Here is a 27,581-nt window from a genome sequence, read left to right as displayed (position 1 = left end):
GCTCCCTGTTTAAAAAAAAAAGAAGTGATAAAATGCTTAAAATGCCAGACAGTGCTGCTGAGTTGGAGATGTACAAGAAGCTCAGGTGTTTGGATACTGTTAAGGATCTTGTTCTTCGCTCCCCCAGAAATGTAGGGCAATTGAAAACTTTTTGGAAGAGAAGCCCATAATTTTGCAGAGATTCATGCCCACGTTGAACATGTGTGACCCTGAAGACGTGCATGGTCATACCATACATATGTGTTCTCCATGTCATCAGTGGGACCTCTCCGCTGTGTGAAATCAGGAGACAGGAATTTGCCATAGGCTACTGAAGGTACGTTATGGCTATTTAAAATAAAACCTCTCTTCTGGATGGTCTGATCCTGCTGCCACTACCTTCAGTGGAGCTGAATCAGGCAGTTATCATCAGTGCCACGTAACTCCTCCTGTAAAAACCACCCCTCCAGCCATACTTTATAAAGCTGCAGTCAAACAATTATCACGTGTTAAAAGTACGTGCAGGAGGGAATGAGATTCTCTTCCTAAACACAGCTTTCAGCACATCCATTTAAGTGTAAATGCTGGGGTTTGTAGACTCCAAGAGAAACACAGGATCAAAGCTAAATGTTTACCTGCCATGGATCTAGGTTTCCTTCACAGTCCCTACAACATAAGTCAAGTACTCCTGACTATAGAAACAAAGCCTATTTTCTAGAATGCCTTCCATTTTCTGTTTTCTGGTACTTTCTAAATAATTCTTCTTTGCAGAATAAACCTTAAATTAAGCCCCATTCCTCCCCACTGTAGAATTAACTGTAGAATGAACAAAAAAATGCCCTTCAACTGATACTTCAGCACGCCCTGTATCTTGGATTGGTTTTACTTCCAGCTTTTAAGGTCAGAACATGCACCCAGCAATAAGCAGCCCTCCCTTTTTTTTTTTTTTTGTCAAGAGAATGGAGAGGCTGCTATCTGAAACAAGGGAGTTTTGTGAGCAGGCTCTGAGCTCTGAGGAGGCAAGCTCCTGCTTTTAGCTTTGCAGGCATGAAGCTCTCATAACCTGGGCTTGCAATTCTGGCCTTCATTAATCCTGGCAGCAAACGCTGCTGGAGATGCGGCTGGCGCTAAGCATGTCAAAGGCCTTGCACCCACTTTGTGCAAATGGCAGCGTCTGTTAATAACCACGCACCGAGCAGAGCTGTACGTCTTCATTCCCTTGTAGATAGAGTTGGAATGCATATGTACAGTCCCAAAAGATTCGTGTGGGGTGATTAATTGCTTTTCTCTTTAGAAGTCGGCAGGTAAGCATAATATGTTCATGATTACAAGGACATAAAAAGAGTATGTGATTATTTTCCATGGGAATCCTCTGGAACAGCAATGCAAGCCTCTTGGAGGATGGCTCTCTAAGGTGGTGCTCTCTGCAGGACCATTAAACTCTCCTCCCAGCTTCTTCATCTTGTGCTGCAACTTATCCCTGGCAAAGCTACCCAGTGGTGCATGAGGTTAACCATGAACTTTCTTTAGCTCTAACTCCCCACCTCTGAGTCCTTCCAGGACACTCATAAGCCATGTGCTATATTTGCCTAGCTGGAGTTGTTATGAGGACAGTGACACAAGGGAAAATATCTGCCTGGAGAAGAGCGTGGACTTCTACCCTTTGAAATTAAATATTGTCAAGCATCTGTAAAGGACTGTGTGGGTCAGTGTCACTGAGCAGCCCTGAAGCCGAGGGCTTGGTTAAGGAGGACACAGGCAGGGTACATAAAACACTTGTTCCACTCGTTTCCCCTGTGTACCATACACCACTAAACGTGTGATCTAGCCATGTCCTCATTTCCATATTTCAAAAGCCTAATTTAACTCCAGAAGCCCTTCCTGATCTATACCTGTGTGCCCGTTTCTGCCATGGCTGGGCCTGGACTGGGTAAACCTGCAATTATAACTGCTCACATACTGAACTAGGACCCTCAACTCACAGCAAGACGTTAGGTGAGAAAAGCAGGTCAAGCCATGAAAACTGGTTTTGCCAAAGTAAGTAGTCAACAGTTCATCCTGTTACCGGCTGAGGCCAACCAAAGAGCTTTACAGTAAAGGAGATGGGTGTTCAGGTGGGATGGTCTCCCATTAGCTGTGCGAGAAAGGGTTATTGAGTGAAGCTTGATATCGGAAGGCAACTTTCTTAGAATACACTTAAGGGTTCAAGCCTAATTAAAATAATCCCCAAGGAGGGGAGGAAAAGGTGTGCACCGCTCCAGTGTTATTCCCAGATCTGTCCACTTTTATGGTCCCTGAAGTAAAAACAGATCTGTTTATTCAGCTCCCATGAGGCCCTGGAAACAGCTGTATCATAAATGCAGAAACCTCTCAAGGGTGGAAAGGCATCTTGAGAGCAGCCCTTCCCTCATGCCAAAAGTAGCCCAGCTTTAGCACTAATCCTAAGGTTGCCAGTGCATCCGTGACTCTGGCAGAGTTTGTGCACCCTTATTTTTCAATCTGATGGGCCAGGGCATGCTTTGAGCCAGGAACGCATAGAAGCAATGCACTGCTGCGGAACCAATGGTGATACGTGAAGGTTTTGTAACAGTTTTTCCTTCCAAGCGTTCAGCAAAAGAAGTGTGTGAGAAATTGAAGAAGCAGCACACATCTCCTGTCAAACGAGTCCACAAGACTCAACTCTAGTGAGACTCCCGAAAAACATCATCCTGCATCACTATGCCTGAAGGAACACCAATGATGCTGTCTCACTAAACCTGTTAATACCACCCTGTCACCAGGGTGAAATCTGGGGGGTGTGGGGAGGCTGAAGTGCTAAGCTCAGGAGCAGAGCATTTTCCTGCTATCGGCACCATAAAGACAATGTGTCACGTGCTTGTGAGATTACAATTTGGGTTTGTTATCATCCCTTTATATCAAAAGGAAGTTATGCACACAAAGGAAACACCAAACCATCATGTCAGGAGGGCTATAAATCACTTACTGTTGAATAGTAAGAGGACATCTGAGAGCCCAGTAGGAAAACAAGAGTTTTGAAAAGCCCTCTTTTCCTCACAATCCCTTCAATTCAATAAACCTTGCCTTTATTTTGGGAGAGGGTGAAGGAAAGCACATGGTTTTGTGAATACAGCTAGGAACGAAACCAGGTTCATCGCATACGTGTGACGCATGGCTGACTGTAAGCACTGGTCAATGCCTTCCCAGCTGTCAGGACTTTGCTGTTGCCCAGGTGGATCCCGTGGTGCCCAGAAAGGCTGAGCTCCTGCTCCACCTTTGCTTTCAGTTGAAAGCACTGAGTTGCTCCTCTAACCAGCCGTTTATTTTATTTGAACTGGCAAGCACTGGGTTATTTTGGAGATCTCTCCTTCCCCATTCCTCCCTCCCCCTTCTTCCCACCAGCCCCAGCATCTCAAAGTTGTACAGAGGTGCATGCATGCAGTAGCGAAGAGATCGCATAAGCTTTGTCGCCATTTTCTGTCCAACTAAAACACATGGTTAGAGAATTCAGAAATGGACAAAACAGTGGGATAGTCAGGTCTTGGGCAAAGCAGCCCATCTGGCAGCAAGGGTCCCTTTCTGCTTTCCTGCTCTGTTCCATCACCCTTCAAAAGGACATCCTGGGAAGACTGTGAGGAGCCTTCCACCTCCTCTTCTCTGGCAGGTGCCCGAAATCCTCCTGACCGTTCTCCAAACCGCATGCTGAAATCCCACTTCTGCCGAAAAAAACCCTTTGTATTTCCAAACTCTGTGACCTCCCAAAATGTGTCACTGCTGAAAGCTTTCAAGCTGACTGCAGATGTTGCAGATCGTTGCTGTAGCTCCTAAATTCTGAGCCATTATTAACAGGGGAAAACACGGATGTAATAATTGCTTTTAAAATATGATTGCTGCTCGAAAGAATTATCGGGGAGGGGGGTAATTGTCTGGAGGATGGTGTGATTCAGGACTGCTGACTTCTACTCCTCACTCATTCAAAGTCACCATGTGAGTCAGTGGAAAAGTCATTGAAACTAGCACAGTCAACAAGGTACTGACATTCATATTTAGGTTCCTAAATCAACAGCGTGGAAGATTTCAGCTCAAAGATATGGGTTTTAAAAGCAAGAGTGGGTGAAGGGGCAGGCTACGTTGCAAGCCTGCAGCAAATGCCATCCTAAACTCTGCCGCTTCAAATTCCAGCACTTCTCACCCCAGAAACCTGCCAGCTAAAGGTGTAACAGCGCTTTGGGGAAGTCCATTTTCAGTCCAAGCAGAAACAAGGTCCACATACCAGGTTCTCTGCAACGACTAAAATATTACGCTGCAAAATAAATGTTCCTTTTGAATATAAAGCGCAGAATAGTCATAGCACGCAAATCTTTAGTGCATAGAAGCTGCTGTCTTGAAGCTCTGCCACCAATGGCTAATTAATTCCAGGTACCATAACGATCGCATCACAGGGAAGCGCTATTCTTTGCGTAAGCAGCAGCTCTGTATATGAACAGTACGATGCACAAACAGAAATCGCACCTTTCATTCAGAAAAGTCAGTCATCTTGAAAGCGCTACTTGCAAGAACCGGCACAGTAACCTGAGTATTAGAAAAACGAAATTCAATATTTATCGGTATGAAAGTAATAGTCAGAGGGTTGTGCAGTGAGAGAAATTGTTCGGCGAATACATAGCTTAGCAACTTCCAAATTAGCAGGACAGTGAAAGCAGAGATCAAATGCGCGATCTCTCAAATCCACAGGAAATGACTCAAGAAACTAGATCGAGTAAAACTTTAGCTTACAAACCTCAGACACCTTTGCTTCTCGCCATTGGGGCAAATGTACTCATTCACAACACAAGTACGTAAAAATACATCCAGATCATGCAGTCAAGCTCTCAAGCATTAATCAGACAGTGATTAATACCCACTCTTCCTCAGCAGTATATGCATTATAATGACCTTTTAATTACATGATTGTGCCCTGGGTTTTTCACGTGGCCATAAGTCTCCCCTTATTCTGGTTCTGTAGTAGCCAACTGCTAAATGCCATGCTCCCCACTTCATGTCCCCACTTTCCATGCTGACCATGGAAATTTTTGGCGTGAAAGATTTGAAGGATGTTAGACGGCTGTGCAATCTCAGCATCGTTTTGGGGGAAAAAAAAAAAGACACAGGATGGGTGGAAGTGTGTCAAATCTTTACATCTGGTCTTTTATGGTACAGCAGCTGAAGACCTTCGTGCCATTGCCTTGCCCCCAACCGCTTACTCCTGCCCTGACACTTCCTTTTGCTGCCAGCTCAGCTCTGCCAAGATGTTTATCATGCCATTCTGCAAGCTGGATCCTCGAATAACTTTCCAAAATAAAGAGGTATTGGGGAGTATTCTTAGTTGGGACCATTTAGCAGATCCAGCAGTGTAACTCCCCAATGGGGAGATGAATTAGCACAGCCAAGGGGGTGTCAAACTGTGCTTAGCAGAGGAATGAATGGGTGGGAAGGGGAGGGGGAAAGAAGCGGCATTGCCACCCGAATGAGCACACCGCAGGCTGCCAAGGGGAGGGAAGTGGGCTTGTGCTCTCACACGTTATCTGGTGTGATGGCCGAACCTCTAGCAATGACAAGTGCATTACTATAATATTGTAATGCCACCAAAGCTGCAGATTCTGGTACCATCTCCAAAGGACACGCTGCTTCTCCCTAGGGCTAACCTCCCATAAAGAAGACCTCAAAGCTTTCATCAGGTCTTGCCTCCATCGCATTACTAGCAGTCCACAGATTTTTCTCCAAGTTTCCACTTCTGTTCCTGAAAAGAAAATGTACAGCACTTAGAAACTGAAGCCCAACAGAGCAGAAACACAATTTCCACCCCAAAATCTGAAGGTCCCTTCGAGACTAAATCCCATAGACTAGACTTGAACGATAAATCGGTAAGTGGCTTCCTTAGGAATCGCAGCCACACGGGGTTTGAATATCCCTACAAAGTGAGAGCAGCAGATGGGACATCTCCGCGCTCGCGATGGGGAAAAAGAAGCTGTAGCTGAGGAACCTGTGGAGGCCAGAAGGGCAGGGTGATGTGCGTGGGTGGGACAGACAGATTTCTTCTCCCAGGATTGCCTGGGGCCTGGGACAGAGGACCTGATGGAGAAAGCAAACCCAAACCTCACTGTTGGTTATTTAATGTCATGGTCCAAACTTTCTTTTCAAAAGTTGGCTCCTCTCACCCCCTCCTCTGTGGATGAAGCAAGTTTTCAGGGTGGGAGAAGATGTCACAGTGTAGCTGTGGACACTGGGAGTTGGGAGAGCGTTCATGGTTACAGCACTGTTCACAGTAGCAAAAAACATTTCAACTGACCTACAAAAATAGCTGCGCTGTGCTACCAGCATGCCTGTGCTCACCCCGTAGCATTGCTGAGCATGGCTCCAAGGGATGTCTTGAGCTCTTGCAGAGGGCAACGTGGGGTGGGAAGAACACAAGGGTGGTGAGAAACCCAGCTGTGTGGGCAGAGGAGCCCTGTCACCTCGGGACACAGCTCCACGGGGTCAACGCTGCCTCCCTGAGCTCTTCTTCTACCGACCAGCTGTTAAACCCCTGGCTGTCCACACGGCATCGCGCTAATCGCCTACAGGGGGGTAAATCCTCCACATGGGCCTTGTCAGCCATGACAGGGAGCTGCGCCCAGCCAGGCTGGAACCAAGCCCGACCGCGTTGGGGTGGCTTGAACCCGGCCGAGCTGGGCAAGCTCAGGCTGAGGCGAGCTGGCCCTGGCAGGGCTGAGATGGGCTGGATCGGGCTGAGCCAGGCCTTACAGGGCGAGGAGGAACCGGGACCGAGCGGGGCAGAGTGACACTGAACCCGGCCGGGGCAAGCTGAGGTGAGCCGAAGAGAGGCGGACTGAGCCGAAGCCGAGACGAATCGGACCGAACCGAGCCGAACTGAGCCGAATCGAACCGAACCGAGCCGAAGAGAGCCGAAGGGTGGCGGACCGAGCCGAAGCCGAGCCGAGCGGCGGCGGAGGCGGGCGGGGCGCGGCGGCCGCACCCCGGTGGCTGCGCCGCGGGGGCTCGGTGGGCCGGGCCGGGGCGGGCCGCGCCGCCGCGGGGGAGGCGCCACCGCCGGCCGCGTCTCCTCCTTCCTCCCCGCCGCCGCCGCCGCTCCCTCCCTCCTTCCCTCCCTCCCGGGTCCGGCGCTGCCCTGCCCGCTCCCGGCGGCCGCGGCCGCTCGGCAGCGCCGCCGCTTCCTGCCGGGACTTCCCACCCCCCACCCCCTTCTCCCTCCTTCCCTCCCCGCTCCGCCGCCACCCGCGGCGCCCCGCCATGGCGTGAGCGCGGCCATGGGGCTGGCCCGGCGCCGCCGCCGCCTGCCCCCGGGCGCTGCGCCGCTCCCCCGGGCCCGCACCCCGCGCCGCCGCCGCCGCCGCCCCCGCGGCGCGCTGACCGACGCCTCTCCGCCGCCCCCGGCCGCCGCCGACCGGCGACAAGCGCGGCCGTAGACACCTCCCCCCCCTTCCCTTCCACCCCTTTTCCCCCCCGCCGCCGCCGCCCGCCCTCCCGCGCCGTCGGGCCCGGCGCGGCCGTCAGCCCCGGCCCGCCGCGGCGCGGCCTCCCCCCACCCCCCCACCCTCCCCGCCATGTGAAGCGCCAGGAAGATGCGGAGGCGCAGCCCGGCCGCCCGCGGCGAGGGATGAGCCTAGACGGGGAGAAGATGACCGAGGAAGCCTACCCTGACGAGTGAGCGGGGCCGGGGGCGGTGGCGGGAGGGCGGGCGAGCGGGGGTGGAAGAGCACCCCCCCCCCGCTTTGTTGCTCCGGTGGGAGCCGGTGCGGATCCCTCACAACCCACCCCCCCCCTTACACGGACAGACGGACAGAGGGACACGGACACGCGCGTACGTGTGCGCGCTGCCCGCCCGCGCATCCGCCATTTCGCGCTCCCCCCCCCCCCCCCCCCCCCCAGCACCCCCCTCCCGGGCCGCGCTCATTTGCATACCGCGTTTTCATTCATAAAAAATACCCCGGGAGGCGCGGGGGGGGGCACCCCGGACACCCACACGCACCCCCCCGCCGCCATCTCACCCCCCGCTCCTCCCCCATCCCGTCTTGGGGTCGTCGGGGCGGCCGGGGCGGGGAGAGAAGGGGGTTGGCGGGGCGCTCCCCTACCCTGCACCCCCGGGGATTTAGGGGGGTGGGGGGGGGGGATCAGGAATCGCGGGAGTTGGGGGGGGGGGGGGACACACGACGTCGCGGATCCCCGCCCCGGCCGCCGTTTTTTGTGAATAGGAGGGCGGCCGCCGCCGCCGTCACATGACGCCGCATTCATAAACCCGGTCACCGGCCGCCTCCCCCATTCACCGCCCCCCCACCCCACCCCGGGGGGGGCTGCGGGTCCCTGCTGCACCCCCCAGCCCCCAAAGCCACCCCCGCCACCTCCCCAGCGTTAAAACCCCCCGCAAAGAGGCCGCAACGAGGCTTTCAAAATGCCTGACGGTGCTCTTTTTTTTCCCCCCTTTTAAACAAATTTTTTAATTTTTTTTTTTTTTTAATTTCTTTTCTCCCCCAAAGTCAAACTCTCCCAGCGAAATTACAGGAAGGGCTTTTTTTACAAGCGGCGCTGGCCCAAACGTTGTTCCTGGCTATCTCTTTCTGCGTTTTGACAGTCGAGAAAAATGACTCACTTGCGTGCAGGACTGGTTCCCTGCCAAGCGCCATAGGATGTACCGCGCTTTAAAAATGACTTCTCTCAGGGCTTAGAAAGTGGCGTCAAAATTGTGCAACTTTTTAGCTTGGTTTTTTTTTTTTTTTTAATTGTCCAAAAAAAAAAAAAAAATCGTAATCAGTGGCATGCACTGCGCTTATACCGTTTGTAACGTCAAACTTGTTTTAAAGCGATTTACCGGCGAAAACGTGAGCGGCAAAGGAAATGGCTTCTGCCTGCAACGCGTGTGTTAAGAGGAATTGTTGTTTTGGCACTCGTTAATGAAGAGGCTATAAATATGTGTTTATATGTAGCTTCTGAAATTGTGGTTATTTTGAAGTTGGTATGGTTCTTCCCCAAAAAAAAAAAAGTATAGTTTCTCTCTCACGGATTGCCATGACCTAGCAGGCTGGAAAAATGTGGCCAACTCATTTTCAATAAAAACCCGCCAGTTCTTAGTTTGGGTTTTGGGTTATTTTTTGGTTTCATTTCTCAAATTGGACAAGAGGAGGAGAGGTGGGTCCCTGCCTCTGGGTTTGAGAGCGCAGGGGCAAACCTAACCCCATTCAGTAGCCAAAAGCTGGTGCTCGCCAGCTGTCATCTTGCAGGAGGACGTTGCTCCGAATGCATTTTCCTGCTGGGTTCGTTGCAGAGGTGAGTGTCTGTTCCAATGGTTGGCGTTTTTTTTCCCTCCTTAATTGTAGGCTGTAGTTTGTTTTGGAGTAAATTCTTCCTCCACATGCCACCGTGCTGCCATGCTGAGGAAGGCCTTTGGCTTATGGGTTCTGCGTGCATCCTACCTGGGCTGGGGAGGGAGGCTCTCGGGTCATGCTGCCTCTCCTGGAGCCACCAGTCAACCCAGCAACGTGGTGCTTTGGTCCCTGGGAGATGGGGACCGCTGGTGGCCGCGGCGAGCTGGTACCCAACCCATTTCCCAGGCCAACATTAGCTATTTTCTTGGTTTGTGTTGGATTTCGGCGTGAACGAGGCACCGTGGTCCTCACCTCGGTGCAGATCCCTGTTTTGGAGGCTGCAGTTGGGCTTCTAGCAGTTTAGTCCAGGCCTCCTTCTCCTTGTAGGGCACGGTGAGGTGTTTTAGGTAAGCCATGGTTTCCTCCATTAAGCTCTTCGCTTCCAGCCTTGCATTGATTGATAGCGTCGCTGAAGCCGGTGACTCATGGGTTGTTTTTCATTTCGGTAGTGGGTGAAGTGATTTAAATTTTTTTTTTTATTTCTTTTTTTTCCCCCGATATATATGGTGTTAAAAGAAATAAGGACAGGCTCTCCTGATAAGTTTTCTCAAGCTGTCAGAACAATGGTAGTATAGCGTGCTATTTGCCCTAGATATCTGGCTTTAATTTGCATAGCTATTCTCATTTCACTGAGTGCACTGTGAGCAAATGTTAACAGCCAGATTACAAAAAAAAAAAAGGACCACTGTCAGGATGCATTTGAAAATAATCCTCTTCAAGTAAATTAGGAGGGTCTTTTCCCCCCGTTTTTGGCTTTTTTTTAATTCCTTGAGAACAGCTTGATAAGATTGCGAGTTTTTGAAACAATTTATAAAACCGAGGAGGGGGAAAAATAGGGCTTAGGATGCTGGAAACTCATTGGTCCCTTCAGGACTGCACCATTTCAGATCGATACTTAGAGGTCAATTTGTCATTGCGAAGCCAGCGCCTCTTTCTGCATCTCAGCCGTCATTTCTGCTTCCCTCCTTCCTCCCCCCTCCCCCCTATCACCGCTGCGCTTCTCCTTTGCAGGGCTGGGGGGAAAATGGGGAAGCTCGGTAATAAATCGGAGGCACGGAGCATGAGTGGTGGGAGAGTTTTGAGCAGCGCTGCCTGCACCCATTGCCAGCGATGACCCTCTCCGCAGCTCCCGGGTGGGCTCCTGGCATCTTTCCACTTGGAAAAGGATGGAGTCGAAGTCTTAAAGCCGTTCGGTTACGCCCGGAGGCTCGTTCCGATGCATGGTTCCAAGAAAGTCGCAGGAAGTAATTAAATTGAAAAGGTCAGAGAAGGAGGAAGTGTTGGTCCGCAGCCTTTCGCTGCTTGGGATGGAGCCGGGACGCCCTGCCCTGGTCAGGCAGCGCCTGCGTCCCCAGGGTGTCCCCGACGAACCCCCACCTTGATTTATTCCGGCGAGCCCAGAGCGTGCCTTCCAAGTGGTTCGCAAGTGGGATGGGTCCCCCGGAGGTTTTTAACGGGCTGGGTTAAGTGGGATATGTCTCCGGCGGTGGAAGGGGTTGCTGTGTGACAGCAAAATGCAGCGTGAGATCACGCTGATGCTTCAGGGGGATGCATTTTTCCCAGTCCAGGGAAAGAAAATTAAACTCAACTCACGGTTGTTTCTCCTTTTGCTGGTCCCAAAAATCCTTCTTCCCTCCATCGCTAACCAGGGACCGGCGATGCTTGTTCTGAATACCCAGCCTATGAATATTGCAGTTTGCCCTTAACATGGAAAAAGCAATTTCTTTCTTTATTTTTTTTTTAATTCATTTTCACCATGCTTTTGCCCAATACTGATGATTTTTCTGTAGGTGCCATAAGCGGCTCATTCAGCTAAATTTTTTTTGCTGCAAGCTTGAGCCAGGGAGGAAGGCAGAGGACACGCTGTGTGTCATGACATTATTGCTCGCAAATAGGACAGGAAATAAAGGATTGCCAAAATATAACTGTTTATTTCTTGGCCTGAAAACATGCCTGTTTAAAATACGACATGTAAGTAGCTGCTTTGTTCGGTTACTGGGAGAAGCTGCTGTTTATAAGGGAATAATAGCTCTCTTGGATGAAGGAGAAGGGAGAAAAAAAAAAAAAGGGGGATTTACCCTTTCTATTTCTGTCTCGGAAATGCCTTGGAAAAGAGCTGTAGGTGGAAGACGTATGGAGAGGGTGTTTGGTCGGACAACTGGAAGGGAGACCTGTGGGAAGAGCGTTGCCACAAGTGGGAGGGAGCTGGACTTGAATTTCTCAGCACATTAGTCCACGTTCTGGCCGCAGGCAGCCCTTGGATAACCCCAATCCTGTATTGAAGAGGAAAAACCTAAACGAACCCACCTTTGGGCCAGAACGCAAGGTTTTGGTTTTTTTTTTTTCAGCGTGGCTCCTCTCAGCAGGAAGCGTGGTGGGATGGTGGTGGTGGATAGTGTCCGAACGTGGCACAGATGCTGCGCTGGCGATGGGATCATCTTCGACCTGTTTTTGCAGCCTGTTTTTTATCTCGCTGGGGCGCACCCTCGAGCGTGGGTTAAAAGGTAGGCTTTATCTGCCCGTTTAATTAAATCCTGAGGCTGCAAACAAAACTACACCAGGCGGCAAGGCTCACTCTTAATGTGGCCTCGGTTCGCTGGTAGCTGGATTTAAACCACAAAATTGTTTCCTGTTGGCCACCAAACTGCAGGGAGATGATGGTAATTGTCCTTTTTGTTACGGACCAGGCTGGAAAATAGGAGCTGAGGAACGAGACACAACTTAACTATCGGTTTCAGTCATTCCTTTTGCTTTCTCACACGTTCCGGCATGCTTGAGGAATCGATAAATTCCATTTCCTTCGCTCCAGTAGAATCTTGTGGCTCGTCGGCAAAGGTGCACCTCTTGCTTTCTCTGCTGTTAGGACCAGCTTTGGCCATAGGAGCTGTTCCCTACAACAAATTCATTGAAAAATGTGGTTTGTTTTATTTTTCCTTCCCCCCCTGCTTTTTAACAGTGGAAGGTAATCCTTCTTGCGAGAGATGCACAGGAGCAGCGAGGGCACAGAGATCAGTAAAACTAAAAGTACAGCTCTGGAGACGGCGTTTTTGATATATGCCCTGTCTAAGTGGAGCATCTGATTTTTGGAGGACTTGCACTTCTGAAGCAGTACTGAAATTTAAAAAGAAATAAAATAAAAAAGGTCAGTTGACTATAAAAAAGCACAAATAGACCGCGGAGTTCATTGACAGCAGATGTGAGCCGCAGTGGTCCCCACTTTTGTGGACTCCCAAAAGCAAGCGAGGAGCTGTTGTCACGTAAATCCCAGCACTGGTAAGAGAGGTCTTCTCCAAGCCTGCCCACAAGCAGAGCAATGCAGCATCTCCCACCACTTTGCTTGCACCGACCCTTTCTTCCCACCCTGGCCATGGGTAAACACAGCTGATGGTTTCTAACGCTCTTTTTTTGGTTTGTTTCTTTTCTTACCTATTGGTTTTCTGCCAAGATTTTGTGAGTTTTCTTTTCCTTCCCTTCCCTTTTCCCTACCTATGTCCACTCCCTTTCTGTGTCAAATTTCCTTCAGTCATTTATTTTTCTGGTGCCTTCATGGTACTGAAAACCTGACCCTCTGAAGCTGCAGAGAAATGCAGCTGGGCTGTGCTGTCCGCCTTCTTGATGCCTTACCTTTGTGCCTAGCCCTCGCTTTCGATTTTTACATCAGCATTTTGGAGCAAAGGTTGGGTTTGCCCACCTGGTTTCTCCCATTCCAGCTGGCCATCTGCTGGTCCCCTCCACTCAGTGAGTCGAGGGTGCCGGGTTGCAGGAATGGAGCCGGGTGGAGAGGGCAAGCCCTGCTAATGCAGCAAGAATAGCAAAGCAGTGCCCAAATACCGCCATTTCTGCCCGCTAGCTCAGTTGTTTCTGGCTTTTTTATCATATCGGTGTTGGTACCCACAGGTGTCATAGTAATGCTTCTCACCTCCAGCTTGATGTCAAACAAATGTTGGGTGGACAGAGGAAGATCATCTCCTTTGGGTCCAGGAGGATCTCTGCTCTGTCTCACCTCGTCACTCCTCTTGCCAAGTCACCAGCGGTTCCTCCCTCGTACCCTGGGAAGCAGGGCTTGTCCCAGCGGCACCCGCTAGCCGCAGGAGACGTAGCTTCGCCTCCGGCTGAGGCTGGGAGCAGCTGATGAGGGGCTGCTCCCTCCTTCTGCCGGATTTCTGCACTTTCCTGCCAGCTTTCTCCGTTTCGCTTCTTGTTTTGTGCTCTTTCGTTTCCTTTCCTCTGCCCTCTTGGGGGTTTTTCTTGCCTCTTGCTTAATTTATTTCCATTCCTTCACATGTCACTCTTGTCTGGAAGCAGGACTTCTGCCATCGCAGCAACTCCTGCTGCAAACCAAACCCCGCTGGCAATATTTTGTCCCCAGCATGAGGGGAAGGTGGCCTCCCGTAATGATGTGCAACTGATGCACCCATTGGAGAGAAACGCTGTCAGCTTCATGCAGCAGCAGGAGATGCTTCACCTTAGAAGTAAGCTGTGTTTTATCAAAAGCAGCATTACAAAGCCTGCTTTCAAGGCTGCTAAAGACCTTTCTGCCAACAGCCGGCAGGTTCTACCTGTTGCAGTAGGTCCAAGTGAGATTTAACCCAAATTATTATTTTTGTCTCTGGTCTGCTTGTTCTTAGGCTTTTTGAATAACTTTCTTCTTTGACTTTCTTTACTTGCAACTCACACTTCAAGGACTATGTTTTGGGTTTGGGTTTTGTTTCGTGGGTTTTTTTTTTTTCTCTCCTTTGTTCTCAACTCCTACGTGTGCTGTAATCGGAGAAGAGATCTTGAGTCTATCAAGGAAGCCCGATAGCTGGTGGCTGTTCCAGCTAGGAAGGTAACTTCTTACTGGCAGGCGTGGGGAGAGGGGAGTTACAGGGCTTCCTAACAAAATTACTTGATTTCTCTATCTGTGGTGTTTTCGAAAGTGAGATTGCGGAGTCGCCCACCTCCACAAAGTACCTGGACAGCCATGCCTAGCAAGGAGGAAGGTGCTTCATGGTCTGAATACTATCGTGGTGGTAGAGCTTGTACCTTGATCACAGTGCTTTTTGTCCAGGGTGCTCCGGAAACTAGGCAGAATGCAAGCCAAAAATAGCATCTTCAATGAACTACCTAAACAATTAAATGGATTTTTTTCGCTTGTGCATGTACTAAATGGCCTTTCAAAAGTAATATTAGGACTTGCTTCCCGTGTACATCTCTAGGAACAAAAATGTGTGCCTCTTGTTCAGGCAACCACTTCCCCCCCTGTGTTTTTTTTTTTTTTGAAGAGGAAGGTTGAGTTGGTCGCCGTTACACCTCTGCTCTTGCTCTTTGTGGGACTCACGTTGATGGCGCTGGGAGATCTGTTGTAAAACCTGATAGTGTCTTTTGATCTGGCGTATGGGAAACACGTCTCTCTGCTTGTAAGGACCTGTGCTGCCGTGCAAGGACAGGAGCATGTTCTGCACATGCACTCAAGTCCCGAGGACGTCTGGAAACGCTTAGATTATTGTTTTTAATTGCCTTATACATATGTCCTATTTGGATAGTCCCATTACTTCTTTTTTTTCCTTTTTTTTTTTTTGCTGGTTAAAAGTGGCTCTGAAGACTAGTCAGCTTCCCTCCCTGCGCTGTACATTAAAATGTTTAGCGTTGCTTGCCTGTTCGGTGAGTAGTTAGGAGTAAGATTAGTTTCCTTTGCAATAGCTGAAACACAGTGAAGGTGTTTGCACAGCAGCCAAGAGTTTCAAAACGCTGTGGGACATCGCAGAGCTTCTTCCCTAAACACCGGAGCCTGTTGCAGCACCACGGTCTCGCCTGCCAGCTCCTTCCTCGTCCTCCCCTCGCCTGCGGAAAGACAACATGTCTTAAATGATGTGGTTTTATAGGAATTAAGTCCATGCTTAGGATTAGTTGATGCCACTAGCAGCAATTAGCATCTGAGCTAAAGCACATCTGTGTAATTTTTTTTTTCTTTCTCTTTTTGAGTCTGTAGACCATTTATGCTTTTTATTTATTTATTAATTCACATACTGAATGCTGAGAGCTCAGCTTACCTCCGCTCACTGCATTTCTTCCGCTGACATGTCCGAACACTCCCACCTGGGTTTTTAAGCACTTGGAAGGCAAGCTGGCTGTTTATGTGGTTTTATGAGTGGAAAGGTATGCCCTTAAGCTGATAGAAGGTTACTAATGCTTCAAGTTGCAGCATATAGGGAAGTGTGTGCTTTGCCTCGAGTTGGGACAATGATCAGAGGGCTGGAGCACCTCTGCTGTGAGGACAGGCTGAGAGAGTTGGGGCTGTTCAGCCTGGAGAAGAGAAGGCTCCGGGGAGACCTTATAGCAGCCTTCCAGTATCTGAAGGGTGCCTATAACAAAGCTGGAGAGGGGCTGTTTACAAAGGCATGTAGCGATAGGCTAAGGAGTGATGGCTTCAAAGTGGAAGAGGACAGATTTAGATTAAATATTAGGAAGAAATTCTTTACTGTGAGGGCGGTGAGACACTGCCCCAGGTTGCCCAGAGCAGCTGTGGCTGCCCCATCCCTGGAGGTGTTCAAGGCCAGGCTGGATGGGGCTTTGAGCAACCTGGTCTGGTGGGAGGTGTCCCTGCCCATGGCAGGGGGGGTTGGAACTGGGTGATCTTCAAGGTCCCTTCCAACCCAAACCATTCTATGATTCTATGAAATGAGGCAAGAGGAAGGTAATAGCTGGGTTCATGCCCCAGTAGCAAGCAGCAGCCTGGGCGGCTCGTCACGTGCATTCTTCCTCCCTTGCAGCCCATCACCCCACCTCTGGGCTGAGGTGCCAGGAGGATACCAGTGGGATGTTTGTTTGTGAGGTCTTTATAAGATCTCTGAGGGCTGAGAAGAGAAAAAAAGTACCCAGGTGTTAAGAGTAGAGAGCTACTCTTTCGTTTTCCAGCAATCAAAGGATTGCCATAATGAGTTGCTGGAAGGCATAAGCAGAGCTGGTGAGTAGACTTGGTCACTGCTGTGGGGCTTCTGGGTGTGGGATTGCAGGATATTTACAAACAGTCTGGTTCTTAAAAACTACATGGAGATCTGAAAGTACCACCTGGGCTAATTCAAAGCATGCTCAGAGTTTTTTCATCCGTCTAACTTGTTTTTTGTTCAATAGCATGACTCCTGTAACTCTTAGACCTTTGCATCTCTCCATCATTCGCCTGTACTGCATGGGTGAGGGTGTGAGGACAGAGGTCCAGCAGCACGATGGGGAGATGAATCCCTAATTTCACCTTAGATGCCCAATGCAGTGGGTCCTCAAGATGCCGGCAAGCTGAGAAATTCACCCTTCTCTGCTGCCAGGTTGGCCATTGAAGAGTTGCATGGAGAAGAGCTGCATGAAGAGCTGAAAGTGAGGGCTATACCTGCCTTCTACCGTCTTCTCCACAGTTTTGTCAGCGCAGACACCTTACGTGATCATATTTCCTAAAACTAAAGTTGCCTGATTCCTTAGCACTGATTTTTATTTTATTTTTTATTTTTATTTTTTAACTTTTATTAAAACCCCTGCTGCCTCAGTGGGGATGGAGAGCCAGGGTACAGCCATCCCTGCTTAGACCACAGCGTAAATCCCTCTGTTTCAGAGCTTGTTACATACCGTGTATTCAAAGAGTGTGTCTCTTGCAGAAAATTGCAGAAAAGCTGCTGATACTTCGGTGGAGCATGCTTGAGCTTTTTTTTTTTTTAAATACTGATGAAATTACAGCAAAAATTTTGTTGCTGGAGATTTATAGCGCTGCCAGCATAATTCATCCTTGACTGAAACTTGGCATGGGAGGTGTTAAGCTGGTTGCAGCCCGTCATTGCTTTACATGTTGTTACTGGATGTGTGCAGTTTGGTGGCTGTAAAGATAGAAAGGTTAGGGAATGGTATAGAGTTTTGTAAAATAGAAATTTTGATATTTGTATTACTTGAATGACCTTGTGTTTTCAAGAAGGCATCTGATATTTCGTTGGACTAGAGGAAAAACTTAGTGCAGAGCTTGTTTTCTGTGTTTAAAAACAAGAGTAAAAGGCTGCAGTATAATTAAACCACTAGATCTGCTTAAGAGAATTTCCTGTCTGTTGTTTTTTTTGTTTTTTTTCTCTGCAAGTATTTACCATTTTGGTATTGTAATACTGCATGAGAGCCCAAATGTTGAGTGGCTGGCAAGTTATTAAGTGGTGCTGGAGTTGAGCTTCTGTTCGTTGTGTGAAGGAAGTGAAATGTAGAGACTATCCCAGATTGGTTAGGAACAATAAATGAAATAAAAAATTAAAGGGGGAGTGATAGGAGAGAGGGCAAAAGGAGACTAAATACATTTTAAAGATGCAGTTAAAAACCCAAAAGGCCTTATGTGTTATATGAACAAGGATAACTTGCAGATTGTTTTTTTGAGGAAAAAGCACAATAAGAGGAGTGTAATTTTCCTGTATCTTGTCCACCTTGATGATTTGGAGCTTGGTCCTGCTGAACCGCGGGACTTCTCGTGGAGCATCTACAGCCTCTGTTCCTCCAAGGCGCCGGGTGTGAATACTGCGGAGGGGGCAGGCTGGCGTGGGGAGGAGCCGGAGGTGCGCGGAGAGCATGGTCTCACAAATGCAGCCAGGAAGTTCTAGAAATACCCTGTATAAACACTGCATCCTACAGGAAGAACCCTAAAGCCCAAATAAACCATTTCCCCCTATGTCTATGTATACGTAAACTCTATTAGTTTGGAAGATCTTATCGGGTCAGCGATGTGCCTTTTTACAGTAGTTCCTAAAACAAGTTATATGATAAATATAAACTTTTTTTTTTGAGCTGTTCGTCAGGTCTGTCTGTGCTTTTATTAGTTATTAAAAAGTCTGTGTCTCCCTTCCCTATACCCAGAAGTCATAAACCTTCCCAGGTCAGTTCATCTGGATAAGTGACCATTTTCAGTTAAAATCCTTCCAAACACGGTTACACAGCTTAGTGCGGACGGGCAGACTTGATGTCTGTGTGTCGGGGAAGGTCTTTTCCCACCTAAAAGTTGTGTTTATATGTGTGTGGTTACATGTAGGAATGGTTAACAGACAGCAGATAAAGGGGAGGCAGATACAGGCTTATTTTGATGCCTTGGAGTGAACTCCCTGGGATTGACGTGGCCATATTGTGTGATGCTGGGCTGGACGATGTTAAAATAGTTGTGCTCGCACTACAGTGATGTTTTTACCCAAATTTTACCACCAAGGCCACATGCAAGGTCCTGCACATGGGTCGGGGCAACCCTTGCTATCAATAAAGGCTGGGGGTTGAAGGGATTGAGAGCAGCCCTGATGAGATGGACTTGAGGGTGTTGATGAATGAGAAGTTCAACGTGACCCGGCAATGTGCGCAATGTGGTAGGGGGTTAGAACTAGATGATCTTCAAATGTCCCTTCCAACCCAAACTATTCTATGATTCTCTCCTGTGCCTGCACATTGAAAATTTTGTTGCTTCTCTCCCAGTTTTATTATTAGGTCCCAGAAATGCAAGTGTTACCCAGAGGCCAAGATCTAGCTGGGGTCTCCCAATTTTTGGGTGTGGAGCTAGCGGTTGGTGTGCCTGTTGACCTCAGCCATGCCAGTCCTCCCCCACGAGCGGTTGAGGAGCCCTTTGAAATCACATCTTATGAATGAAAAAGATTACAGCTTAATGAAGTCTGCCACTGACCACTCATTTGGTTTGGTTCTGCACACACGCCTTTAAACAAGATCCCTGAAATAAATTTCTAGGGTGTGTGGAAAAGCCCCCTTCTGCCACCCAAACCCCTATAAACAACAAAGACTGTTCCCTAAACTTAGCAGCTGCATGGATTATTTTTGAAATGGTGATCATTAAGATCTATAAATTGAAGCATGAAAAGCCCTGCCTGAGGCATTTTTATCTTGGACGCAAGGGTTTGACTATAGAACGCCAAAATTCTGTGGTGCTCAGTGCCTCTGTGTCCGTGTACCTCTGCTTTCTTTTTCAGGAAAGCTCTAGGTGGATTACAAACTGGATTAATCTATTGATAAAATTCGCTGTTCTGTATAAGAGTCATTAAAATGTATTTCTAGCAGCTTTGTTGCTTGTGGGGGTGTTTGGGTGGGTTGTTTTTTTTTTTCCTCGTTCCCTTTACAATATCTCTGAGGAAGTGTGGGCTACCTTTATCGGAGTATTGGTGGAATAGCTTCCCCAACCTTTCATAAGGTCAAATAAAAAAACAAACACTCCTCCTTATGGGAAGGAAGGGATGGGGAAAGAAGGGTGTTTGTGTACGCTTTCCCATTCATGTTTTAGAAAGAAAATATATAAACTTCTGGAGTCAGTGCTGTGTAACTCATGTGATTATAGGAGTTGAGAGTCCAAAGCTTAATTTGCTTTTCCAGCACTGACTTAAAGAAACGAAAACGTAATAGCAGTGAGCAGGAGAGCACTTGCTGCTTTGGTTTTGCTTCTGTTGTACAAAAGGCACTCCAAGTTCTGCAATAAAATCACTGGGTTCTTTTGCAGATAATTTATTTTTGGATTATAAAGGTATTAAGGTTTATGTGTTGATGTGGAGTAAGATGATACAGAGGAAAATGTGTCCTTTGTTCCAGCACTTAAATTTTGAGATTTCAGTAAAACACATACTTTTTTGTACCTTTTCCTTGCATATCGAGAAAAAACCAATTAAATATTACTAGGCCATTTCCCTCTTCTGATTCCTGTCTGCTGGAGGAATAGGAGGAATAATTTTTCACAAGACCATTTATCAGGTTGTGGTTCTACATGAGACTGGTACCCTTCTGAAAATACTCAACTGCAAGTAGTACTTCCCTTTACATGTTCTAAGAAGGAAGAAGTTGCTCCATCTTCTGTGCTTTTGGGGTACGAATGGTAGAGATGTGACTAAAATGAGTGTCCCTGGTTGGACCTTCTCCAGATGATCATTTGCCTTGGGTGACTGGTGATGAGCCCTGGCTACCTACTATATATAGTCTATACTTTAAATGTATAGGTGTTTAAAGCAGCCCCTGCCCTGTAAGCAAGGGTGGAAAAACCCAGCTGCTTTGCGAGGGGCTCCTGGATCTGTTGTCTCTGACCCACTGTCTGTAGAACAGTTGGAGGCAATATATAACATATGCTGTTTGTGGCAATTAATGCTATAAGGGACTCATTCAATGGACTTCCAAGGATCTAGCTGAAAACTGCTGCTGGTGGTTGCAGGGAACATGCCTGTACCTGGAAGAGATTGTCTCTTCAGATGGCTAACGTTAACTGGCCTTCAGCTATGAAGTAAGCATCAAAGAGAAATCCTCATCTCATCTTTTTGTGAAAGTGACAGTCCAAATATTAGGATACATTAAAAAATACTTGGTAAATAGCTACCAACATTGCTTTTGAGTACGGTTAGTACTGGATTTTCTTGCAATGTATATGGAAGTAAACATCCCTGTGTGTAACGGCAGCACTGGGGAGAGAAGGGAAGGATGGGATGGTGGAGAAACTTGTTGACGTAGTTGGTGATGGGTCAGCAGAAAAAGTACTAATGTGTTTTGTACTGATTCATTTCAGTTAGTGGTTTTATGAACTGCCACAATGTGAACCTGAGCCAGTTGGGTCACCCGTTGCTCTAAGGGGCATAGGAAGGTGGTGACTATATTTTTCTTAGACCAGTAGAAGTGAATCTTCTTCATGTCTGCAGGCAGTGTCTTCCAGTGTCAGATGGTGTGCATCTTCCTTAGCTTATCATTCAGAGCGTTGTTTCTTGCCAGGTGCAGAACACCTGGCTTTTTTCTTACCCATTAAGCCTAGTACCATGGCTTACTTTTGTATTCTGGCAGAGTGCAGATGCCCAACAGGGTAGCAGGGGATGTGCTTTTGACTTCAGCCCCAACTGCTAGTTCAAGCCTGCAAGCCGTAGCTTCATCCTCATTGCGTTACTTGCTCAGTGTCATCCACGTGCATCATGCCAGTGTGGCGTCAGGTGACTCCAGAGGTACAATGACAGCAGCTGCATGCATTTGCTTGGCAGTGCTGAGTTGCTGTGATGTTTGTAGAGGAAAACACTTCTTCAGCCTGGAGAAGGCTCCAAGGAGACCTTCCAGCCTCTTCCAGTCCCTAAAGGGGCTACAGGAAAGATGGGGAGGGACTCTTGGACAGGGAGTGTCGCAATAGGATGAGGGGTGACGGTTTTAAACTGAAAGTGGGAAGATTTAGATTAGATATGAGGAAGAAATTCCTTACTGTGAGGGTAGTGAGACACTGGCCCAGGTTGCCCAGAGCAGCTGTGGCTGCCCCATCCCTGGAGGTGTTCAAGGCCAGGCTGGATGGGGCTTTGAGCAGCCTGGTCTGGTGGGAGGTGTCCCAGCCCATGGCGGGGGGTGGGAACTAGATGGTCTTTAAGGTCCCTTCCAACCCAAACCATTCTGTGATTGTATGAAAGCCAATTCTGCTTTCTTTGGTGAAGTGGTGGGGAGTACAAGGTCACGCCAAGCCCCTGTTTGCAAAATAGCCAAAGAGAGGGATGCTTTGGGTTTTGCAAGTTCTTAATTGAAAGAAGCTCCCAACAACTAATACCTGACTGCTTTTTTAAGCTGTTGCTTCCTTAGGTGGATGGAATAAATGCTCAGCCTCTTTCCTCTACTTCTTCACGTGACTTTTTTCAGCAGGAAACTGCTGCTGCTGCCTGAACTTCTGAGTAAAACCAGCTCCTCAGGACAGAAAAGGGAAACTCCTTGAGAGCACTCTCCAGCATTGAAATGCACCGTATAAAAGCACGTTTGTACATTTTGTTACACGAAGGAATTCCTGGCTGTACCCAGCCTTAAGTAAATAGCCAGGGAGAGGCGACTGCAGCATGACGAATGGCTGTGGTTGGTGAGGGAAGGCGCATGGCGTGGAAGTCCATGGTGCAAAGCAAACGAGAAAGGGAACCGTGCTGCATTTTACAGAAGTGGTGTTGTGTTAGGAGAATACTGTCCAGTGCCTAGAGCAGTGCACAAGGTCTTCTGCAATAAGTACAGAAAACGCAGAAAGGTGTTCTTCCATCCATAGGTAAACTTTTCCTGTTATGTCTTGCATTACAAGAGGCTTGAAAATCATAAGTCTTCATCAATGAGGGGAAGTAATCCATTGGGATGCTTTGCTGATTTGATGTTTAACTTCAAATTCTGGACAGAAAAAACCTCTGGAAGTTTAAAATCCTTTTCTAGAGGATGCATAACATAAGGTCCAGGGAAGTCCTACCTATAGATTGCCTGAGATGCCCTGGGTTGATGAGGTGGCAGAAAACCAAGCAGAGTTTTCCTTGGTTGGCTCCAATAGGAATGTGCCTGGTTGAGCACCTGGTTCAGGCATGTGTTGCTGTATAATTCATAAAGGGGATTCAGAAACTCCCTTGACAGGAAAGGTAAATTTTTAAAACCCAGAGAACACTCAAGACTGGAAAGAGAGGAAAATGTGGCTCGTTGGAAGGTGCTGTGTTGCAGGGAACGTGAACATTACTGTGCAAGAAGCTGAAAGGTTGTGCCTGTTCGCTGCTTGTACACGGTCTTGCTGTTTTATATTTAACTACAGAAAATTGTAGACCTTAAATATAGGGAAGGAAATACTTAAAGGCTAAAATCCAGTCTCTGTGTATTTGTTTTATTTTGGAACATCTCGAATACAGGAACTTCTTTGCAGGAATGTGGCTTTGTCATTCGTGATCTAATTAAAATGCTAAATATACTAACCTCTTTTGTGCTTACGGAAGATATTTGCTTATGTATGTGGTAACTTCCCTCTGCAGGATAGCCTTAATTTTCTGAAGAGTGGCTTGTTGTAAAGGTCAGAAGGCGGTTACCGTCTTCCCTCCGATCAAATGTGTGCAGGCAGACATGGAAAAAGTCTCTCTGAGATTGGGCTTTGTGGTTTTTTGTACAAAAACACACAACAACCTGGCACAGGGATATATAAGCTTGCAAGAAACCTGTTTATATAAGGAGCTATTTCCTACATGTTTGGTGACTGGGAGGAGGCTGCAGATACAGTCTCCTGCCCCAGTGCGGGTGGCAGCCTGTGGAGACCATGCCTTTGGTTGCACCCATTGATTGCGGCACTTCAAGAGTGAGATTTGCAATGGGCTCTATCAGCATGTTGGTGCAGACGTACATGGTAGCTTCAAGGTGTTTTGGTAGCTTCAAGCATTGTGCAGACTTTCTTCCCACATTGCATAGCACGGGACTTTTGACTTAAGTTGCCTATGGCTGTATCTCTGGGTTTGTGACCGCTTTTTGCCATTTAGGGCTCCTCTGTGCTATGGATCATGCGTAAATTAGTCTGCTCATGTCATGGAGCAGAATCGTGGCAGAGTGGATTTTTATTTTATTTTTATTTCTTTAGCTAGGCAGTGTGCTGAACGTGTTCTTCCTTTTGGCTAAAATTAAACCTTCTCCCCACTCCGAGCTGCTCTCCCACCCTGGGACCTTCACCACGCAAGGCATGAGAGACATGCGGAGCACACCGTAGGTTGGTGCGATGTTTCAATTAACTATTAAATTCTTTAGCCTGGGATATGACCTAATTAAGCTTGAAGAGCTTGCTTGCCCCGGGTGGATAGAAAGCCTGCCCGAACAAGCACTGGGATACCAAGCAAAAATTACTCCATATCAAAGGAAAAGCTTAATTTTAGCCCTACAAATCTAAATGCAATGTAGCACCTTCAGCAGCCCGTGGATGTAGGTTATAGCGCTGACAGCTGTTAGCAGGTTAAAGTCAGTAAAATCTGCTGTTTGGAAACAGCATGGGCACTGCCACGCTCATAAGAACCGTCCGTGCCCATTTTGTAGCAGCGTTTCAGGAAAGCAAGTGAGGAGCCACTTCGAGCTCGCAATGCCACTTGCTTGGCAGAGGCTCACAAGGAAGTCCGAAGCGCTCTCCAGGAGCGGGATTTTTGGAATAGTCCCCGTACCATCCTCCATACCGGCAACAGCTGTTCATCGTAGGCATGATGGGCGTCCGGGGTCCCTGGCACCAGAGCCCAGCCTTCCCCGTTGCTGCCTTGGTTGGCAGGAGAGTCCAGAGTCTGCAAGTGCCTTGGAAATTTTAAAAGCTGCTTGATTTTTTTAATTAATATTTTTTTATTTTATTTCTGGTGTCGCTGGCATGCATCTCTGACTTCCTGAATCACCCATGGACTTCAGACACTGGTTGATTTAATGGATAAGGCAAAAACACGCTGTGCAGCTGGGGCAACGCAAAGCCAAGAAGCCATGAGATACCCCAGAAGAGATGCCCAACACCTTCAGCATTGGCGTTGTGTACCACATGCTTTGTTACCAGGGCTGCCGAAGCTTGGAAGTTTTTTTGGAAGACTGGGGGTTTTTTGGCATTCTATTGTGCTTTTTTGTTACTTCTTACTATTTTTATATGCTTTGAAGAAAGTAACCGACTTGAAGAAGCTTGGAAGACTGGCAGCTTTTTTGTCATTTTTTTATGCTTTTTTGTTACTTCACACTATTTTCATAGGCTTTGAAGAAAGAAACGGACTTGAAGAGCCCATCAATGGCTTCTGAAAGTATCTGTTGAGTATTGATAGATGATGGAGAAAAATAGACTGTGGTATTTTGCTAATTGGCTCACACCTGATGAACTGCCATAATGGCAGGCATCAAAGTTTGGTATTTTTGTGGAAGTATTGTCTAGGTTTTTTTGGTAGCTCAGTCCTTCATCTAGTGCAAAGAAGGGGTGAAGCCAGAATATCTGGGCATCATTTTCAGGGTTGGAATGACATTTCTGGGTGATGTTTCATGGTGCAAAGCACAGGGAACCTTGGCGAGCACTGAATATTGGGTGCAGCTTCTCACTGCTGCCTCAAATAGTTAATTAGCTGGAGAGCGTGAACCTCAACAGCGCTCTTGGTAGTGATTTCCTAGAAGCTGGTGCTCAAGGACTCTGTGTCTGTTGTTACTATTCCAATTTCTGCTTGTAATTGATGTGAGTTGGTTAATTACCAATACCATCAGTTAACATGAGGAGCTACAAAGTAGTGTAAAACACTTCCTCACGCAAAACCCTGGTACGCTAACACACATGGGAGACAAAAATTAGGAAAGACGAACAGCTGGCCTTCTTGGGTGTGCAGTGATTTGGCAGGATCTTAATGTATGTAATCACTTGAAAAAGGAATGTGGATTGGCGTAATGCAGGTACTCCTGAGCTAGCCTGGTGGGATCAGGTAGGCTTTTGAGCACAGACCTTCGCTTATCCCTCAGCATCGGCGTGCATGTTGATGCGCTTGATGCCACTGTAGCAGCATCGGCATTTCTCCAGGCAGGAATAATTTGTGTGAACTGAAATTTTAAATTGTTTTCAGAGTCAGATCGTTGCTTCTCTGATCTTACTGCAATTTAATTGATACTGTTGTTATAGTCGGTTGCTGTCCTAGTCAATAGGTACAAAACAAGAAATCATGTGGTTTGGTATGGTCTGTGTCAGGCAAATAGCAAATGCTTAATATTTAATACAATGTATAGATATTTATATGTTTATACAAATGTTCCATGCAGTAAGCATGCAAATAACATCCAGGTCTTCACTGCAGTTGTGGTAGAGGTCAAATCCAAGTGGAAAGCTGAGTTGATAGTATTGCACTTGCTTTTTTTTTTTTTTAATGTAGTTAATTTTCCCCCTAAAGTTAAATAACATTTGCTAACTAATGTGGAAATGTAATTATATTTTCTAAGCGATGAATGCCCTAGTTCAAAGGGATCACTTCCAGGGGACAAAAATAATCCAACTATATATGGTACTAAAGAGAGAAATGACGAGAACATATTAGAAGCATAAATATTTAAACCTTTTTTTTCAGGTTAAGTTAAACTTAATTTCTGTACTGATGGCTTTCTATGCTCTGGGAATTCTGCAGGCAGATGTGAGCTTAATTCAGCTCTTAGGGTGGCATTCAGTATATGTGCATAGCATTGGCTGCAATGGGAATGATCTAAATTTCTTGCAGGCTTTTGCAAGGAGGTGGAGAAGTTGCTTCAGTACGTTCCTGGATGAGGACAAATTGATGTGGTGTCCCTGTCCCCTACTTTTCACACTTCCTTTAATAGCAGAAGAACCCTGGGCAGTGCTGCATCTCAGCCTGATTCACTGAAGTAGGATAACTTATGTATAAGACATGACACGAGGCCGAGGGCTCCTCGTGATGCCACCGTGAGCTAGCACGAGATGTTTCTGAGATGAAAGAAAAGGTTAGTGCCTCTAGACAAAGCAGTGGTGTCTGTTCAGCTCTGGGGGCTTGTGATGGTCCCAAAATAATTGTGCCACCAAGTTGTTGGAGAAGCAGTGGTTGGCCTCAGCACATCCCTACTCCATCCTTCGAGGAACTGTAATTCATGGCAGTGGTAGCTTTCTTTTCACTGGAACAGAAACTGAGGCGTCAGAGTCCAGAACCGCTTTTCTTGATAGTTTCTGTTTGTGGTGAAACCCTTTCTTTCCAACTAGAACTATTTTAATATCAAGTATTACAGTAAGTGTACCAAAAATACATATCTGGAGGGGAGCACATTCATCCTGTGGCTGTGGGGGGAAATGCAACAGCAAAATAACTTGATTTATTGGTATCACCTACAGAACATTGTCCACGCAGCAACAGCTCTTGTAATGACTTTAAATGAGGTGAAAACCGAATAACAGTGTTGGCCAGGGAGGCAGCTAATCCGTGATGTGCAGGATGGCCTGCCCGGACTGACGGCTCTGGGGACTTGGGTGAGGAAACTCTCTGCAGCTGCTTTTGTATAGAGAATAGTGTGACCTGCAGATGGAGGCTTTTGCCGGTATCTTAAGCTTCAGAAAAACAAATATTCCCTCAAAATAACATTAAAAAAAATAAACTTCCACTTCTTCCTGTTTTTATAGTTCGCTTGTTTCCTCAGTGTCATGGTTTTGTGTCCAGTACTGTAGATTATTAATCTTCAGAGGATCAGGACCTTCGTAGAAGTATTTCCTGTACATGTTTATCTGTCTCTTTAACAAATTAGTATCTACTTGTTCTCTTCTGAATTTTCCTGCAAAGAATAGGAAACTCTCCCTTAATAATAAGGCTTTTTGTTAGAAAAAATATCCAGATGAATCCCTGCCAGGGGTTAAAGTATCTTTTGTATGACTTAGTCGATGGCATCCTTTAGGACATCTGCGAGTAGCCCCAAATTCCAGGGGTCACTGTCTTTGTGTTGGTTTTGGCGAAG

The 27,581-nt window shown here is 47.3% G+C and overlaps 1 protein-coding gene across 2 annotated transcripts in view; it reads left to right on the top strand.

The window, feature by feature from the left end:
• The first annotated feature begins 7,416 nt into the window (after nt 1-7,416).
• SPRED2 (sprouty related EVH1 domain containing 2) overlaps nt 7,417-27,581 on the top strand; it is a 66,868-nt gene continuing 46,703 nt past the window's right edge. The window contains exon 1 of one of the 2 annotated variants that reach the window (XM_063328392.1): nt 7,417-7,680. In XM_063328392.1, coding sequence (XP_063184462.1) covers nt 7,634-7,680 — 47 coding nt within the window. In that variant the 5' untranslated portion in view covers nt 7,417-7,633. Of the gene's footprint in view, nt 7,681-11,752; nt 11,900-27,581 lie in introns of those variants that run through there. The other variant, XM_063328391.1, reaches the window with a different exon arrangement.

The sequence above is a fragment of the Chroicocephalus ridibundus genome, chromosome 3 (assembly GCF_963924245.1).
Source record: "Chroicocephalus ridibundus chromosome 3, bChrRid1.1, whole genome shotgun sequence".
Lineage (NCBI taxonomy): Eukaryota > Metazoa > Chordata > Aves > Charadriiformes > Laridae > Chroicocephalus > Chroicocephalus ridibundus.
Note: the sequence above shows the minus strand (reverse complement) of the source record. Positions and strands in the feature narration are given on the sequence as shown.